The sequence below is a fragment of the Alligator mississippiensis genome, chromosome 1 (assembly GCF_030867095.1).
Source record: "Alligator mississippiensis isolate rAllMis1 chromosome 1, rAllMis1, whole genome shotgun sequence".
Taxonomy (NCBI): Eukaryota; Metazoa; Chordata; order Crocodylia; family Alligatoridae; genus Alligator; species Alligator mississippiensis.
This window is the reverse complement of record NC_081824.1, coordinates 411381365-411398098: the sequence shown is the minus strand read 5'-3', so window position 1 is coordinate 411398098 and position 16734 is coordinate 411381365. Positions and strand designations below refer to the sequence as shown.

The 16734-nt window shown below is 45.5% G+C and overlaps 1 protein-coding gene across 5 annotated transcripts in view; it reads left to right on the top strand.

The window, feature by feature from the left end:
- Window positions 1–282: 282 nt before the first annotated feature.
- Window positions 283–16734, top strand: part of ERICH6B (glutamate rich 6B) — an 81453-nt gene continuing 65001 nt past the window's right edge. For 3 of the 5 annotated variants that reach the window (XM_059727228.1, XM_019500459.2, XM_019500463.2), the window contains exons 1-2: window positions 552–639; window positions 16230–16586. In XM_059727228.1, the coding sequence (XP_059583211.1) occupies window positions 582–639; window positions 16230–16586 (415 nt within the window). In that variant the 5' untranslated portion in view covers window positions 552–581. The other 2 variants (XM_059727286.1, XM_059727255.1) reach the window with 2 other exon arrangements.

The window sequence follows — 16734 nt, the reverse complement described above, 5'->3', positions numbered from 1 at the left end:
AAATGTGGATTTTGGGTTACTTTTTTAGATCTAACAATTGGGGATTTTTTTATCAGAGAAAACCAGGATCCCTGGTTATCAGTGGCCCACAACTAGGGTAGGAAGTGGAGAGGAGGAAATCGGGAGAATCACTGCCCAGGCAATGCAGCTACCCTCACTGGAGATGGGCAGGACGTTGGGTCTAATCCCCTGTCGCCCATGAAAACTGTCACAGGACTCTTTAGTTGGTTTCACGTCCCATCAGAAAGACTGGGCTCCAGAAGCCCAGCATCTCCCCAGCCCCCCAGCCTTTGCTTGTCTGGTCCATGCCGATGGTGTTCGCCCTAAGGAATCGGAGAGGTCAGTCGTTGCCAAGAAATCGGCACACTTAAGCTTCCCCGGGCAGAGAAAAGGAGTGTGATGGGCACTCCTCCAGGCAGGGCACCGTTGGCAAGATAGCTGCCCGCTTGGCCAGGCCGGTTGCTATGGGACAGGAAAGCGCAACACACTGACCGCTGCGGTCAGGCGGAGGGCGGAGGAGCCGGAGCCGCGTTGCTGCAGGTGAGTGAAAGGCGCAGGGCCCCTCGGCCCCTTTGCTGCGGATGCCAGAACGCTGGGATAATGCTTTGGAACGCCGAGATAATGTTTTAGAACGCTGGGGTAAGGCTTTAGAACGCTGGAGTAGCGAGGATTCGGAACGCAGCTGCGCCACGGGGTGGGAAAGCTGAGACGGGGCGTGATGGGGCTTGGGCTAGAACTTGATCCGGAGCGGGGCTGAGTGGTCAGGAGAGACGGGGGGACAGCAAGGAAGGGAGTAAAGAATGGACCCCTCTCGTTTCTGAATCAGCGAGAGCTGCTCTCCTCTCATCAGTTCTTGATGTCACTGGAAGGCAGACTCTGGAAAGAAAGGGAAGTGAGTTTGCAGGCTGGCAAAAAACCAGAGAAATCCTATTGGGACGTGAGAGGCTGGTCGAGAAGGAGGGATCTCTGTTCGGAAACTCTTGGACGAGTTTGAATAAGGCTTCTTTTGATGTTAAGGTAAATAGTTGCACTCTATGGAGACAACTTTCTGAGCAGTTGTTACTGGAAGAAGTTTCATGGGACTCTAGATATCGAACAGGGTGGCTACTGTATCATTAATTACTGTTATATTTCATGGATTCCCCAGCTTTTATTGACCTTCTCCAAAATTTGCCCTTCACAATCTTGATTTAAAATAAAAACCTTCCCAAAAGATGGCCAGAAAAACAGGTAAAAAGGTGCAGGGGTTTAGGTTGTAGCCGTGTTGGTCTAAGGATATAGGCAGACAAGGTTCCTTGGGTGAATTTGGTATCTTTTATTAGACCAACCTAAATGGTTGGAGAATAGTTATTAAGCAAGCTTTCGCGTTCAAAAACCCTTCGTCAGGCTAAGGAAGCTGCAGCAGTTGGTGTGTGCTCTTCCTGGATGGAATGAAAAGTAAACAAGCCAGGGGCTGGGCTGGGCTGGGCTGGGCTGGGGAGTCAGTTGCCAGGCAGATTGTAATGTATCAAAAATCCAATGTCTATGTTTAGTCCCTGATCTCTAGTATCCAGCAGGTTGATGAAATGGAGCTCATAGGCTTGTCTCTGGGATGTGTTGTGTAAATTTCCCTTGAGGATCAGGACTGAGAGATTGGAGAGAGAGTGGCCCTCCTGTGAGAAATGTGCCCCCACCAGTAATTGGGTGAGGGTTTCTCAAAGGCCAAGCAAATTGGAGGGGAAACTACTAGGTAGGATGAAGACTGGGATATATTTTAGAGAAAAGTGAAAAGAAGTGGCAAAAATTGGTAGGCCCATATTGCACTAGACTTTTTCAAAAAAATCTCTCCCCCTCCTCAAACAAAGGCAACAGCCTACATAGACGGACAGTGCTTTGATGGATAACCCTAAATTACAGGACTAGGATATCCATCTGTTTGCATTGTTGTACTCTTGTCTGTTCCTTTGAGAATAGGAGTGGTGTCTATCTCACAAGTCTTGAAAGAATAGAGCAGACCCAGGTAGGTACATTGCACTGTTCAGAACAAACAGAGTAAACCATCCTTCTGGGTATATATATATGTATCTAAACAGAAAACAGGTCTTCATCTGAAGCATGGTAATATACACAGCATCTCTTTAAAACTTTTTAAAATAATGCATAATGCAAGCTTGTTAGAGCAGTGAACATTTCTCGCAATTTTTGGCTGACTCAAAGAGATCTAGAGAAGTGGATTCTAGAATCACAAGTGTCAGCTGTTTGTGTTTTTCAGGAATATCTCTAGGAGTAGGAGCAGGTGGGTTTGGCATGTGGGTGGATTTAATAGTATCCAACTTTCTTCATAGTTGTTCCTGGTTCAGACTGAACTCTGGTAGAATTATGCTGCTGATTCTATAACATCTGGTTATAGAAGAAAGTTTTGAAAAATTGTGTCTTTGTGAGATCTGCTCATAATACTGGTTTTCTAGGTCCATATTTTGGGGGCCCTGAATGATGAGGTGACTCATTGCTGCCAGTGTAAACTTAGAATAACTACACTGATTTAGTTATAATTGCTGCACAATCATACAATATAAATAGAACTGGAAACTGCCCCACAGTTTCAACATGTAGTCCTTACCTCTGGTATGTTTTAGTCTGACTTCTGACTTAAGTCCCAGCATTTTATGAGGTATGGGACAAATTTGATTTTTATTGCTATATTTGGGGTGTTGGAGCACAATGAGACTTGCTGTATTGTGGTTTTCATGCATAAGGACTGAAGAATTGGGCCCTAGTAGGGAAGAAATTATACAGTGTTATATAGGTCTGATTTTTTCACTTTTATAGTGTAAATAAGGAGTAACTCTGCTGAAGTTAGCAGAGTTCTTCTGAGGTAAAACTTGTGTGAGAGATGCATGAGGCCCTGTTTATGGAAATGAATCAAAACCATTTCTACCTGTAGTTTGCTGCAGTGTGGGAAATCAAAAATCATGCATTTGCAGATAGCAATAACTTCAGCTTATATTTCTGACTCACACCAGAAATGTTACTTAAAGCTGAATATAATAAATCTTCTACAGTGCTATCAGATTAGTGTTTTCTACTTTCAAAGCAGGAAATATTTGAAAATGTTATTTGGGAAATTCTTTGCATTCCAACTATCTAGCAGCAGCTTACTTCTGTTCTGCTTTGACATGAATAAAAAAAAATACATTGATAGCTTCAATTTATGGACTGATCTATTAACTTTTATTATGCCATATAATTGGTTTCCTGTTCAATGGTGATGTTTCCAAAAGAATATTTTAAAATTTGAGTTTCTTAACTGTCTGCAAAATATGTGCCCAGTCTACTCTGAGATGCACTGATACAACTTGACATTTAAATACCAGTGATAGATGATTTAAAATTCCCCAGATGGAGATTTATAGCCAGTTCTGTACTTCCTTGCACCTGTAGGTCCATGGAAAATGCATGCAAAGGAGGTGTGAAAGTTACTATTCCAGTTTATTAGCATTTTGCACCCATTTTGCATGGCCACCAATGCCTGCATGTTTGTGAATGGATGGAGACACTGGCTCAAAGATTAAAACCTCCATTGGGTCAAATACTACTGAGTAACACCAGAATCATCTGATACAATTACTTATGTTCAGGGGCACCTGATTCGCCAAGGGATTTCCGTAATTTTGCTAGGAATCCACACAATATAGGGGCTGGACTAGATGATCTTCTGAGGTTCCTTCCAGCCCTACTTTCCTATGAACCTGTGAATGCAGGTCTTATTCCACCTGAGTAAAAGGTCCAAAAATAACTTGGATGCTATGGGGTAAATTGCTGAGGTTTTGCAGGCTGGATCTGAATATCACTGGTATAGATCATAGAAAGGATTAAGCTGGACCTCAAGGTTTAGCTGATCCAACTCCCTGCACAAAAGCAGGAATGCTTCTCCAAAACCATCCCTGCCCAATAGTTATCCAGTAGGCCTGTGCAAAGCTTTGGGTGCTGATAATATTTGAAGATTCAGTCTCATTCAGTGGCCAAATCTTCAAATCCAAATCGATTTAGGGGACCAATCAAAAGGTCTGAATCGATTCAAAGCTCTCTGAATTGATTCAGCAAAGATTCAGAGAGCTTTGGTGATTTGGGCAGTCCCCGCCCGCTGCAGCATGGAGCTGGACGTGGACTCTGAGCTGGTAAGTAGGGAGGGGGGCTTGAGGTGCGGGGGAGGGGACCATGGGGGGACCCCCACCAGGCCCCATCCCCTGCCTGCTCCCTTAGCCCCGCTCCACATGGCTTCCCTGCCTGCCCCAGCTCCTGGTGCTTTTAAAAAAAGCCCCCACTCACCAGTTCCTGCCCAGCGGGGGGCGAGCCCCTCTGCCCCCCAATGCCCTATGCTGCATGGGGGGGCTCTGTCACACAGGAGTGTGAAGGAGGCACCGTGGAAAATGTTTTGTTTTAAAATATATTTGCATTTTTTTAAACTTGCATGCATAGTTTTGATTTTTCCATTGAATTTCCAGTTCTGTGATGATGTAACTCAGTTGATTTCAGTAGAATGACAGAAGTTATAAAAAAAAACAACTGGGTCTATAACTATGAATAGGGATCCTGGTTTTCTCTGATTAAAAAAAATCCCCGATTTTCGGATTAAAAAAAAGGAACCCAAAATCCACATTTTTCCATGATTAAAATGAAACACCACTCATATATAGACCTATGTATAGTGGTATTTAAATTAAATGATGGAAGAATGTGGATTTGGGGTTACTTTTTTTTAATCCGAAAATTGGGGATTTTTTTATCAGAGAAAACCAGGATCACTGAATTATGAATATCTTGGATTTCTTTAAATACAAATGCACTTTTAAAGTGTTCTTTACAAAAATGTCACTGGTTACTTTAACAGCTTTGGTTGCTATCGTAAGTGATGTGACAACTTTTCTGGGAGGCATTGATTCATTGCAGCACTGTGAAATTGCAGGACAACAGGAAGAGGTCCCCACAGGTATTGCTGGCTTCTTAGCCTCTCAAGCAAGAGGCAGAAAGGATCCACTATACCTAAGATTTTTTTTTCCATTTCTTCTCCATTCTTCTCCTACAAGAGAAAAGAATCTGGTCAGTTTAGACTGAAAATTGAAAGGGAGCCAGCTATTATTCTGGAAAAAAGAGAGTTTTTCTTTATAAATGAACACTTATTTTTCAGCTTTAAAGACAGGTTGGGGAGAAACTCCACCTAGCATGCACCAAGTGTGTACAAAAGACTTGTGGGTTTATTTATACATTTTCCCAGTTCATTCATTGTCAAGGATGTCGTAGCTCAGTTCTCCTTCCAGCCCAGTTCTACACCATTGTGACTCCTGCGTCCAATCCTGTTGGCACTTAACTGGCTTTTTCATTTCATTGGGAGTCAGTAGTGCTACTTCAGAATAACTGAGACCTTCCTGTTGGATTGTGCTGTGAAGTCAGTATTCTGCATCTGTGATATCACTTATTCTATGAAGACCACAAGTGCAGACCCTCCAACCCCCTCTAGCAAACAAAGGGGAGGGCAAGTACTTCAAATAAACAATGCCTTAAGCTTGAGCTTTCCTCAGCTTTCGTCAGGGTCTCTCTTGCACCAAACTCCACAACCTCCACAAACTAGCACACGGAGCCGGCAAGGGAAGTTCCCACTTTTATACAGGGCTGGTCCAAACGTAATTGGTGCCCTAGATGAACTGTGCACCTCAGCACCCCCACCACTTCCAATATAGAGGAAAAAGTAGGAGTCGTGATTCTAGTGATTTTTCCTCCAAGATCTTTTCAGAGGTCTTTCTCTCTTTACCAAACCAAAGGTCTTAGACCAAGATGGAGCCATAGCTGGCCAGGGCTGTTATTTTGAACTAGCAAAATGCCCATCATGAATGCTTGGGGGGGGCGGGGGGAGGAGCAGAGACGGAGACCCGCATCCACCCCGTGCCCTCCCACCGCCGCTCTGGGTCCTGCCCCACTCCCCACCCCTGCTGCTGCTCCAGGTCCTGCCCTGCTTCCCCCACTCCTTCCCACCACCATTCTGGGTCATGCCCCGCTCTCCCTGCCACTGTGGGTCCAGCCCTGCTCCACCCCCACTCCCTGCTACTCTGAGTGGGCGGGGGGTGCACACCTGTGTGGGGGGGTGTGCAGCCATGGGTCATGACATGGGGAGTGGCCACGGTGCTGGGAGCGGCTCTGGGGTGTGGTGCAGGGTGTGTGGGGGGCATGGCAAGTAGCCATGGCGGGGGAAGGTGGCACGCACCATGGTGTGGGGGGTGGCCACAGCAGGGGAAACACCCACCAGTTGCAGCCACATGGTGTGGGGAGTGGCTCAGTGTGCATGGGGGGGGTGGCACATGACTGCAGGGCATGGCACGGGAAGCAGCCACCGTATGGGGGCACAGGAAATGCCCATCAGCTGTGGTTGTGTGGTGTAGGCAGCAGCCCCGGGGTGTGGTAAAGGGCACACGGGCATGGTGCGTGGCCACGGGGCATGGCGTGGGGAGTCACCATGGCACAGGGAGCACCTTCAGGCTGCACTTGTGTGACACACAGCATGCGCGGGGGTGGCATGGTGCATGTGGGGGGGTGGCATGCAGCTGCAGGGTGTGGTGCAGGGCACACAGGAGGGGGTGTGGTGCGTGGGGGGCATGCTACACAGTTGTGCAGAACAGGTGGCGCATAGCCCCAAGGCATGGCATGGGGAGTGGCCACAATGTGGTAAGCGCCTGATGGCTGCAGCTGTGTGGCACAGGGAGCAGCCCCAGGGCATGGTGCGGGACACGTGGGAGGCTGTGGTGTGTGGCTGCAGGGGGGGGTGGCACACAGCCAAGGGGTGTGGCATGGAGAACAGCCATGGAAGGGGAACCACCCGCTGGCTTCAAGGCATGGGCCATGGCCCTGGGGTGTAGCGCAGGGCATGCACAGGGAGCGTGGCACATGGACACAGGGTGTCACACAGGGTGTTGCACTGGGAGCGGGTACAGGGGGCGCACCACACCCCCCCATGCCAGCTCCCTACATGGCACCCTGCAGCCACGCGCCACACCCCCCTATGCCATGGCCCCCCATGCCCAGTGCTCCCCACGGCTGCAGATGGCAGTCACTCCCCATGGGGGGGAGTGGGGGCATGGCCACAGGGTGCCACGCAGGAAGCAGGTGCAGGAGGCGCACCCCACCCCAGCTCCATGTGCTGCAGTGAGTGGGTTCTGCCCACACACCCTGCGCTTGCTCCCTGCACGACACTCTGCAGCCATGCGCCACACCCCCCCGCCACATGCCATGCCCCACATGACCGCACGCTACGCCACCCACGGGGCTGCAAGCCATGTCCCCCCTCCTTTAGGGACCCCTCCCTACCATGTGGCAGAGCATACCCTGGCCCCTACCGCCTCTACCTTCGCCTGTGTGTCTATCTGTCTGTAAGGTGCTGGGCAGCACATGCGCAGTTGGCCCAGAGCGTTACGGACAGAGACAGAGCCAGAAGTGGTAAGACTTTTATTATATTAGAATCATGTTCCTGTTGTTTTGTTCTGCATATAATTTTGGCACCCCCCCCCCCCCACCACCCACCCAATTTTGGTACACTAGGTGACTGCCTAGTTCACCTAATGGTTGGACCAGCCCTGCTTTTATACAGGAGATGCTGGGGATTAGCGTCACAAGTTAATGGGCTAGAAAGAAAGGGACAGGCACAGTTGCATAAGCATTAACATTAAGGTACATACATGTAGGATCCAGGCAACAGGTAATCAAAAGTGGTGAAATCACCCAAGAACAGGTAACATGTAGAGAATACTAATACCACAGTATATACTAGGGGTAGGCAACCCCTAACAGGGGTGCCAGAGTGTGGCACGTGGAGGCATTTTGCTTAGCATGCACACCTCAGGGCAGACAGTGGGGAAGGAGCCAGGGCTGCTCTGCCACGACAAGTAAGAGGCCCCTCACAGCTTCCCCACGGTCTGCCCTGGCACACCAATATCATACAAATCAAGGTTGTAGATGTTTTTGGCACTCTGCCCAAAAATGTTTCCAACCCCTGGTATATACACTTGAGAAAACTTAAACTTCCCACAACTCCAGAAAGTTTCCCAACCAGCCTCTGGTACCAAAAATGCTTAAATGACATCGCTAGGGCTCCCACATCTGAGCCTCGCTTCTGCAGCTTGCAGTCCTGGTTCTGCTGCTCCTTCTGAGTCTCCAGCTACATGTCAGTCTGCGCTGTAGTGTCCTGGGTTCTGTCACTGCTTTTCTGCTTCTTCCCGCCCCCTGCAGCTTGCTGGAAATTGTTGTGCATATTATAGTTCATTCCTCCAGTCCCCTGGAGACTTCTGGGAGCTGTAGTTCATGTTACAACATTACAGTACATGATATTCAACATTACAGTGCATTACACTTTCACACTGCATTTGGTGTTGTCCACCTGGTGTCTTAAATCTCTTAAGACAGTGTGTCCGCTCTTACACAGACACAAGACTCCTGCCAGGGCTGTATAATTTACAGTCTTCATTATAGTCATTTCCGCAGTAATAGACTATGGGAGCAGAAGATTATGAAGACTGTGGGATGAAGCAGACACAGCTTCAAGGGAAAGGTTCTCTATGTGCGGGCCGGGAGCGATCCGGGCCCTTTTTCGCGCTGCACGGGCTGTGGCCAGCAACCCGGGCACGCCGGGTCGGAGAAAACAGGCGACACGCTAGAATTAGTCACGGACGCTTAGTGGTTGATTTAAGATTATTTACTTACACCGAAGATGGTCACGGTGTAGGCTGGACAGTTTCTCAGGCACAGCTCCGATTAAATCCTCGTTTGAGGACTCAGACAATATTCGATCACTCCCACGGAGTTGTCGAGGCTTCGTGGATCCTTTTGCGTGCAGGGTGAGAGATACGTCGAGGATTGCGAACGGCGATGGGGAGAGGCTAGAGGCTGATTAGACCTCTGTTGCCTGCTTGAAATACGCTGGGTCCGATAGGCTCCGCAGCGCTTAGAGATCTTCACACAGTGTGAAGTCTCCTCCTCCTGGTGTTCGTGGAGTCCTCCAACTTGGGCGGAAACCACTCAAGCTTTTTATACGGCTAGCAAGCCAATCACTAGCCGCCACGTGTGAATAATTTCACGCAAGCCAATAATGGGGCTCGAATTATAATATAAATGGCGGGAACTCTTTGCACCACGCATTTCTGTGCTGCAAAGAAGAAATGCACACTGCAAAGAAAGCTACAAATTGGCGGGAAAATAATTCAGCGGTGCCAAAGCACACACAAAACAAAAATCACACCCTTGGGTTGTGACACTCTATACTGGCACAAATATCTTTAATTAGTGCAAAGAAGAATGTAGGCTGAGGAAATTTCTCTTTACTGAGAATTCCAATCTTGCCTCAGTGTAGAAAATTTTCCTTTAGTGTCAAAGTTGTTGTGTATAAAATTCCCTTTAGCCTTGCTTACATATTAGTCCTCTCTCCTTCGGGACCTGTATATGCAGTTTACAGCTAGATATGATTTCATTGGCATTTCTCTGTGCAGTACTTTATTTAACCTCATTTAAGAGAATTACATTTTATTCCTTCTCCTACTGCTCTGAGATGTACTGTACTACAAACCCTAATCAGATTTTTCTCCTGGGACGATCCCATACGGAGGGAATCGTCTCTAGCTATGTGCTTACAACACATAGTGGATCTATGGTGTAGTTTCATTCATGTCTTGTACATTCAAGGAATATTCCACAAGGAAGGCCTCTGGGAGCATCAGGTGGCCACAAGAACATACCAGGTTCAAATGGCTAACCACCAAGGCTCTGCTCAGGACAGAGCAGTAGACTTCTTGTCAGATGCTCGAGGCCTGATTATTCTTTCCAGCTGGTGAAAATAAGGAATAATTCACCAGTGTAAAACTGGTCTGAGATGAAAACTAAGCATAGTTCTGAATTATGAATCAGTAGGTAAGGACTGGAATAGCCACACCAATGCCAAACCCTTTGAGTAGACAAAGGCAAGCTGGGGTTTGCTTCAGATGAATGAGTTCATTAGGTTAACCCTAGTTATAAGAGTAAACCTTAACTGATCTGGTCCTGAAAAACCCTAGACATCACCATATTGACACTTCAGGGATCAGGTAAATCAGGTGCTGAATCAAGTCTATTCTAGCAGGTAGATATTAGGCCTTAATCACATTCTTCCTCCACCATTATGCTTGTGAAATCGATGGTAGGAAGATCATGGAACAGGAACTGGGGAACGTCAGTGAAAGAAAGCCAGGAGTTTATCTGCTCCCTGAGATAAATATGGCCCTGATTCCTGCATTATCAACAGCAGCACCCCACTACGAAAGAACTCCTGATTAGGAAATGATGATTTCCTCCATACCCAAATAATGAGGATGTGTGACTCTGGACTGAATACTGCTTGATTTTACAAGGTATGATTGCAGTGCTTGGAGTAAGGAAAACATGTTTCTCATCGTGAACCAAGCGGATGTGACTGGAATATATATACAAAAGGGAATGGTAGATCTTGCTAAGTGACTTGGTTCATCAGGGGAACTCTGAGCTCACTTGAGTGGTCAATTTTATCTACATTAGATTGTCAGTGACCAGATGCTTTTTTTTTTTATGAAGGAAGACTGCTCTGATACTGTCTTCACTGCCTAAAGGACCTGGATCAAATGAGTTCCTCGTGCTGCTTCCAGCAAATATGTCAGTTGTGATTGCCATGGAGAGTTGAAATGCACTGGTGGTGAGACAGAGGATGAAACTAAGGATGAATATATGCAAAGGGCAACTATGCCAGCTAGGCAATTCCTTTCTTATTAATACGAGTCTAATCATTTTTTTTGTCTCTTGATGAATCAAAAGAAATTGCCTCATAAGCGCACAATCTTCAAACCACTCCAGATGTGTTTGTTTCCTTAAGATTCAGGTATTTGACTGGAGTTTAGCATATTATTAAAATAGACAAGCTGCAAGGAAACAGAGGCAACAAAGAAAATCTCAGCAAAATGTCAATCGAATTTATTTTCACTTTTTATATGACATGATACTACCAGGGTACCAGGGTGCAGCTTCGTTTGACTTTCTAGGAGAGGAATAGCCATGTGGCATGCCTGTCTACATACAGAAATAGACTGCGTCTTATAATGGTTTAATGGCACTTAAACATTCTCATGTTTGATGGTTTTGCATTTCAGTGCAACTGTTGTATGTAATATTGTTTCCTATACCACGTGCTCGCCAAGGTTGAGTACTTTCTTGTTTGATTACAGAATGCCAGGGAGAGTTGGACAGAACTTTTTGCCCCTAACTTTTTTATTTGGGAGGGCAGGGTGGGAAATGAAGATTTGGTAAAGATGAAAAATTCTGTGAATTAATGTCAGTTTTGCTAAATTCTTTGTGTGGCTGGGACCCCCCATATGAGATTTCCCCCAAAAAACAACCTTTCCAGAGAGCTATTTGATGTCTTTCATTTAACAGGACTATTTTATTTTGGGAGAGGTGGTTAGCTGTGTTAGTCTAAAATCATGCAGAAGGCAGGACAGAGATGTGCCTTTTAGGATGCGTCTACACATCACCATATGGCAACGTTGCTACAGTGCTGAGCTTTAGTACTTTCTTTTAGAAGTACTAAAGCATGGCGTAATAACCACTGTGTGCACACACTTCGATTTCATTGCTAGGTCACCATAGCAGCGCACTAAAACAGGGGGGCACATTGCTATGGTGACATAGCTGCTGATCACGCATAGACCCATGTGATAACTATGGCACCGCAGCATGCCATATGGTGACATAGTGCATCACTACAACGCTGCACAGCGACACACCCTTAGAGTAACTAAATCAGAGGCACATAAGTTTTTGTGAGCCTGAGCTCACAGCATCTGATGAAGTGAGCTCAGGTTAACAAAAACTTACACATCTCTGATTTAGTTACTTGGTAAAGTGCATCTTGACTCTGCCTTCTATTTTATTTTGTGTATTTCTAAATAAGAGTTTTGTTCCAAGTCAAAAATTTTCATTTGTTTTAAGATTTAAAAAAATTTCAGCAAAAAAAAAAAAAATCCAAAAAATTCTGTTTTGGACTTGAAAATATTATTTTTAAGTGCCAGCAGATAAAAAAAAAACCTTTATTTACAAAGTTTGAACCATAGGGACAAATCTTTGGTTGGATCCTTTAGAAATTACTGTAAAATAACTCATACCAATAGTAGTACTCTCCTGATACTCTAATTAGAGTAAAAACACATCCTGCCACATGCTGTATAAACACAACGGTAGATACTGTCTCCACCTTAAAGATTTCAGAGTCTAGAATATTAGATTAGTATGGAGTTAGCAGTCTGCTCTTCCATGGTATGACACGAGGGGGGAAAATTACATTTGAAATTACTTTGAGCCATTGAGGGATTAGTTCTGTGCACTTGACTTATTAACTGATTTTGATTTTTTTATTTTAAGAAAATGGATACATGGCATGTGACAGTCAAGGAGACATGGACAGTCTGTCTGTTAGTGAATGGGTTCTGCCACTAGATTGCTGTTTGCTGCATAGGGCTGATCATAGAGAGAATTATAGTCTATACGTCACCCTATCTTGACGTAGCAACACGCTACGTCACCATATGATGCTCAACAATGACATAGCAATCATGTGAGTCTACATGTGGTCAGCAGCTACTTTGCCGTAGCAGTGCGCTCCCCTGTTTTAGTGTGCTGCTATAGCGAAGTAGCAGCGAAAACTAACCATGCATCACATGCACAGCACAGTATGGGCATTTACTGTGCCATGCTTTAGTACTTCCTTTTCGAGAAAGGGATCCAAAAGGAAGTACTAAAGCATGGCGCAGTAACAACATCACCATAGGGTGATGTGTCAACATACCCGTAGAGAAGTAAGACTGGAAGGGACCTTCAGAGGTCATCTAGTCCAACCCCATGCCTGAGACAGGATCATCCCTAGATATTCAAACCACCCTATAAAACCATCATCTAAACTCTACATAAGACTACTGTCAACTCCAGGGCCATCCCTGGGGATGTGAATCAGGGTGACTGCCCCGGGACCTGCGCTTTGTGGGGTCCCCACAGAGCTGGACGAAGTGGCCGCATCCAGCCACTCACTACTCCCCCCCCCCTGCCCCCATGGTGACGGCAGCTTTTTCAGATCCGTGACACATAGGATTGAGGTAGGGGCAGGGGCAGGGGCAGGGGCAGGGGCAGGGCCAGGGCGTCACACAGGCTGATTTGCCCCAGGCCCCACATCCTGCTTGGGTTGGCTCTGGTCAACCCTGACACAACACAGACCTAACACCCTGACCTTCCACAGGCAAAGCAGGGGAACCACAGCAGCCAATATCTTGCTTCTATAAAATGATTTCAATATATGCTCAAGAGGTCCCAGGTAGAGGGCCATGCTCCCCACTACAGAGGAAGGCAAAAACCCCCACAGTCCATACCCAGTCTGATCATGGGGTAAAATTCCTTCTTGACTCCAAATATGGTGATTGGTTTGACCTCAAGTAGAGGGGCAAGGCCCTCTAGCCAATAATCTCTGGCTTTACTCCCAGGTGGAGCACTGGCATACCTCAGTCAAAGTCCCCAGCCTTGGCTATAGCCAACACCCAATGCCTCTGAAAAGGCTTAAAAACAAGAAGGAAATGCATCTTTGCCAAAACTGTCCATCTAAAACATAGTCCTCATGGAAGCAAATGAAAAAATATTTTATTTGGTCATTTTTGTCAGTTTCTTTACTCATGAGCAAACATTTTCAATAAAAAAGTGAAGAATATCAGTAAAAAAAGTCACTGAAACATTTGTGAAAATGAAGAGATTCAAACAGCATGTATACACTGTGGCACCTGGCTGCCAGCAGTGAGAGTAGAGCTACTGAACTTCTGCTGACTGTACCCTAACCCACAAGAGGTTTCTTTGCTGGATCTGTTCCCACATTTGAGAAGGCACACCACATTGACTCTCTCTTTACACTGGCTACAGAAGAAGGAACCTGTAATAATAAGGAAACCAGTGCCAGAGAGGAGTGTTTTCACCTTCTTCTGAAGTCTCGAGTGTTGGTTTTAGCCAAGGCTGAGGACTGTGACTGTGTTGTATCAGTGCTCCTCTGGGACTTAACATCCCAAAGGTTCCAGACTACAGGGTCTTGCTCTTCTGCTCAGGGTCAGACTGATAATCACATTTGGGAAGGAAGGAATTTTACCCCAAAATTGGATTGGCAGATACTAGGAAAAGTTTCCTTCCTCTGAGGGCCTGATCCTCTTCCTTTCTCTAACAAATGACTTCCTGTCACAGCACTGGTAGGGCATTGACAGTGCCCTCATCTCTCTGCTTTGCCTTTGGCAAGTTGGGGTGGGTTTTGTGGATGTTTTTGCCTGGTAGTTGTGCAACAAGGTTGTCTGTGCAATTTAAATAATAAGTTACACAGGGGTCAGCAACCTATAGCCTTGAAGGCTGAACCCAGCCGGAGGCACCATTGATCTGGCCCATGGAGCCAGGGGTCTTCAGCAGTGGTCTGGCAGTGGTGGGATTCTGCGGTGTTGGGGTCAAGAAGAGGGCAGTTTTACCCATGCTGCAGCTAAGCAGCAGGGAGAAGCGGTGGTGGCAGCAGCAGTATCCAGGTCCTAATGCCAGCCCCCCTTGGATCAAAGCTGGGTCATTCCAGCCTACCATCAGAAAACATTGCTGAATGCTGCTTTAGACACTTGCATAGGATGGTTTAGGTAGGCAATATTTTGCTTTGAGTACAGGATTGGATTAGATGACCTGCTGAGGTCCTTACCAGCCCAACTTTCTATGACTCTATGAATATGAGATCCTCTAGTGTCCTTAGATGCTGAAAAGTCTCACAAAATCCTGAACAGGAAAAGGAAATGAAGAAGCAACAGCAGCCAGCTGTAACCAAGGCAAAGCAATGCACAACACTGAACCCCAGGAAAAGCCAGAGGTATTCCCTGCAAGGAATTACAATTTAGTTCTCTCCACTCACATAAATTTCCCTGGCCCTTACTTTGCATGGGTCTGGCAGAACCTTCTTTCCCAGTAAAACAAAATAAAAGGCCTAAAGTTTAACCCTTAACTGGGAGGAAAGGATCCCAAGGTATGAAAAGAACTTTCTAAAGGACTTGGACAGAGCCACAGTCAGGATAATATTTGAAAAATTAGTTAGTTTCCTAATCTGTGGAAGAATGGTAATGTACTTTTCCCCTGTAAAAAGGGAGGGCAGAAGAACCAAATTACTGGTCTCAGCCTGACATTTAGCCTTGGGAACATAACTGAGAATGCAGGTGATCATTTGTGAAAAATACTACCTGATGGGCTTGTGAAATGCACACAGGCTCTGCCAAACTAACCCTATTATTTGCCCCATTTTTCTTCCCCTAAGTGGATGAGGGGAAGACTGCAGATGTAATAAGCCAGACATTTAAAAGAGCAGGGGAAGTTGCTCTATGTAGCTGGTGTAAGACATCAGAGGCACATCTGTACATAATAAAAATCCATCCTGCATTTTCAAAGGCTAATGTTTATATTTGCTTTAAGTCATTTTCAGTCTGTTGTCTTTGTCTTTTTCTAATTAGCATGGTAAGCTGACCACCAGCAGGTCCAATTAAATGGACTCAACTGTGTATATATTTTTCTCTACCAGCATGTAGCATAAAATGCCTAAAAAACATTGCCTGAACACTGGCAATGAATATTAAATGCTCTCAGACTTGGACTTCCTGTGGTAAGTTTCAACCATCCAGCGGTTTATAGCAAATGATGAAACTGGGTTAACAATGAAAACAAGGTACAATCTTTAGCATGGCACCGTATACCCCAGGAACATCTATGTTATGATGCAGAGTATTCAGGAATATTTTTTAGCATGGTTGGATCTGTCTGTGTGCATGGAGTTCCCTGGGTTTGTTGTCTTAGGTCCTGATTCAGACAGACATTTGAGCACAAGCTTGATCCTACTGACTTCAATGAGACTTAAGCACATCTGGAGTATTAAGGATGCGCTTAAGTGCTTTGCTGAATTGGATCCCTAGTAGACCCTCATGAAAGGAAAGTGATTTTCAATCTAATAAGGTTATCTTAGTGTGAACATTTTAACTCCATAGATCAATATGCCCATCAGTAGTAAATGACTAATGGGATTTGTCGGTCTTTTTCTTTTTTTTTTTTTGTTTTGTTATCAGAATGATGAATTGACTTTGCCTGTTGCTGAAGATTTTCATCTTCTTAATGCATTGCAGATATGTCTAATGGGCACAAACTGTCAGGGTCTGGCAGTAGCCCATCCCAGCCAAAAACATTTCCTCCTGGGGGAATTTCATCAGATTCAAAATATGATGGTCTGCTCCTCACTGTGGAAAATGTTAAAAAGCTTGAGGAAGAGTGTACAACTCCTAAAGAAGTCCTCGTTAACCAGAAGGTGGAGGAATATATTAAACAAACTAATCTCTCTTTGCTGGAGAGAGCAAGAAGCAGGAATACTAGTAGAGAGTTCGTCCTAGATGAAACCAATCCTGAAGGAGTTGCTTCTCCAACAAAGCTGGATGAAAAATCTGGGAAAACTCATGGGAAAACCTCTAAAGAAATTTCAAAAGCAGGCAAGTTATTAAGTATTTTGACTGAGTTTTTATTGTCCCTTTAAATATACATTCAGACATAGGTATCTCTGATATATGTTGGAGCATGGTTTTCAAAAACATTTTCCCCAGGGAAGATAACGGTAAAACCCTCTTTAACTTAAGTCAG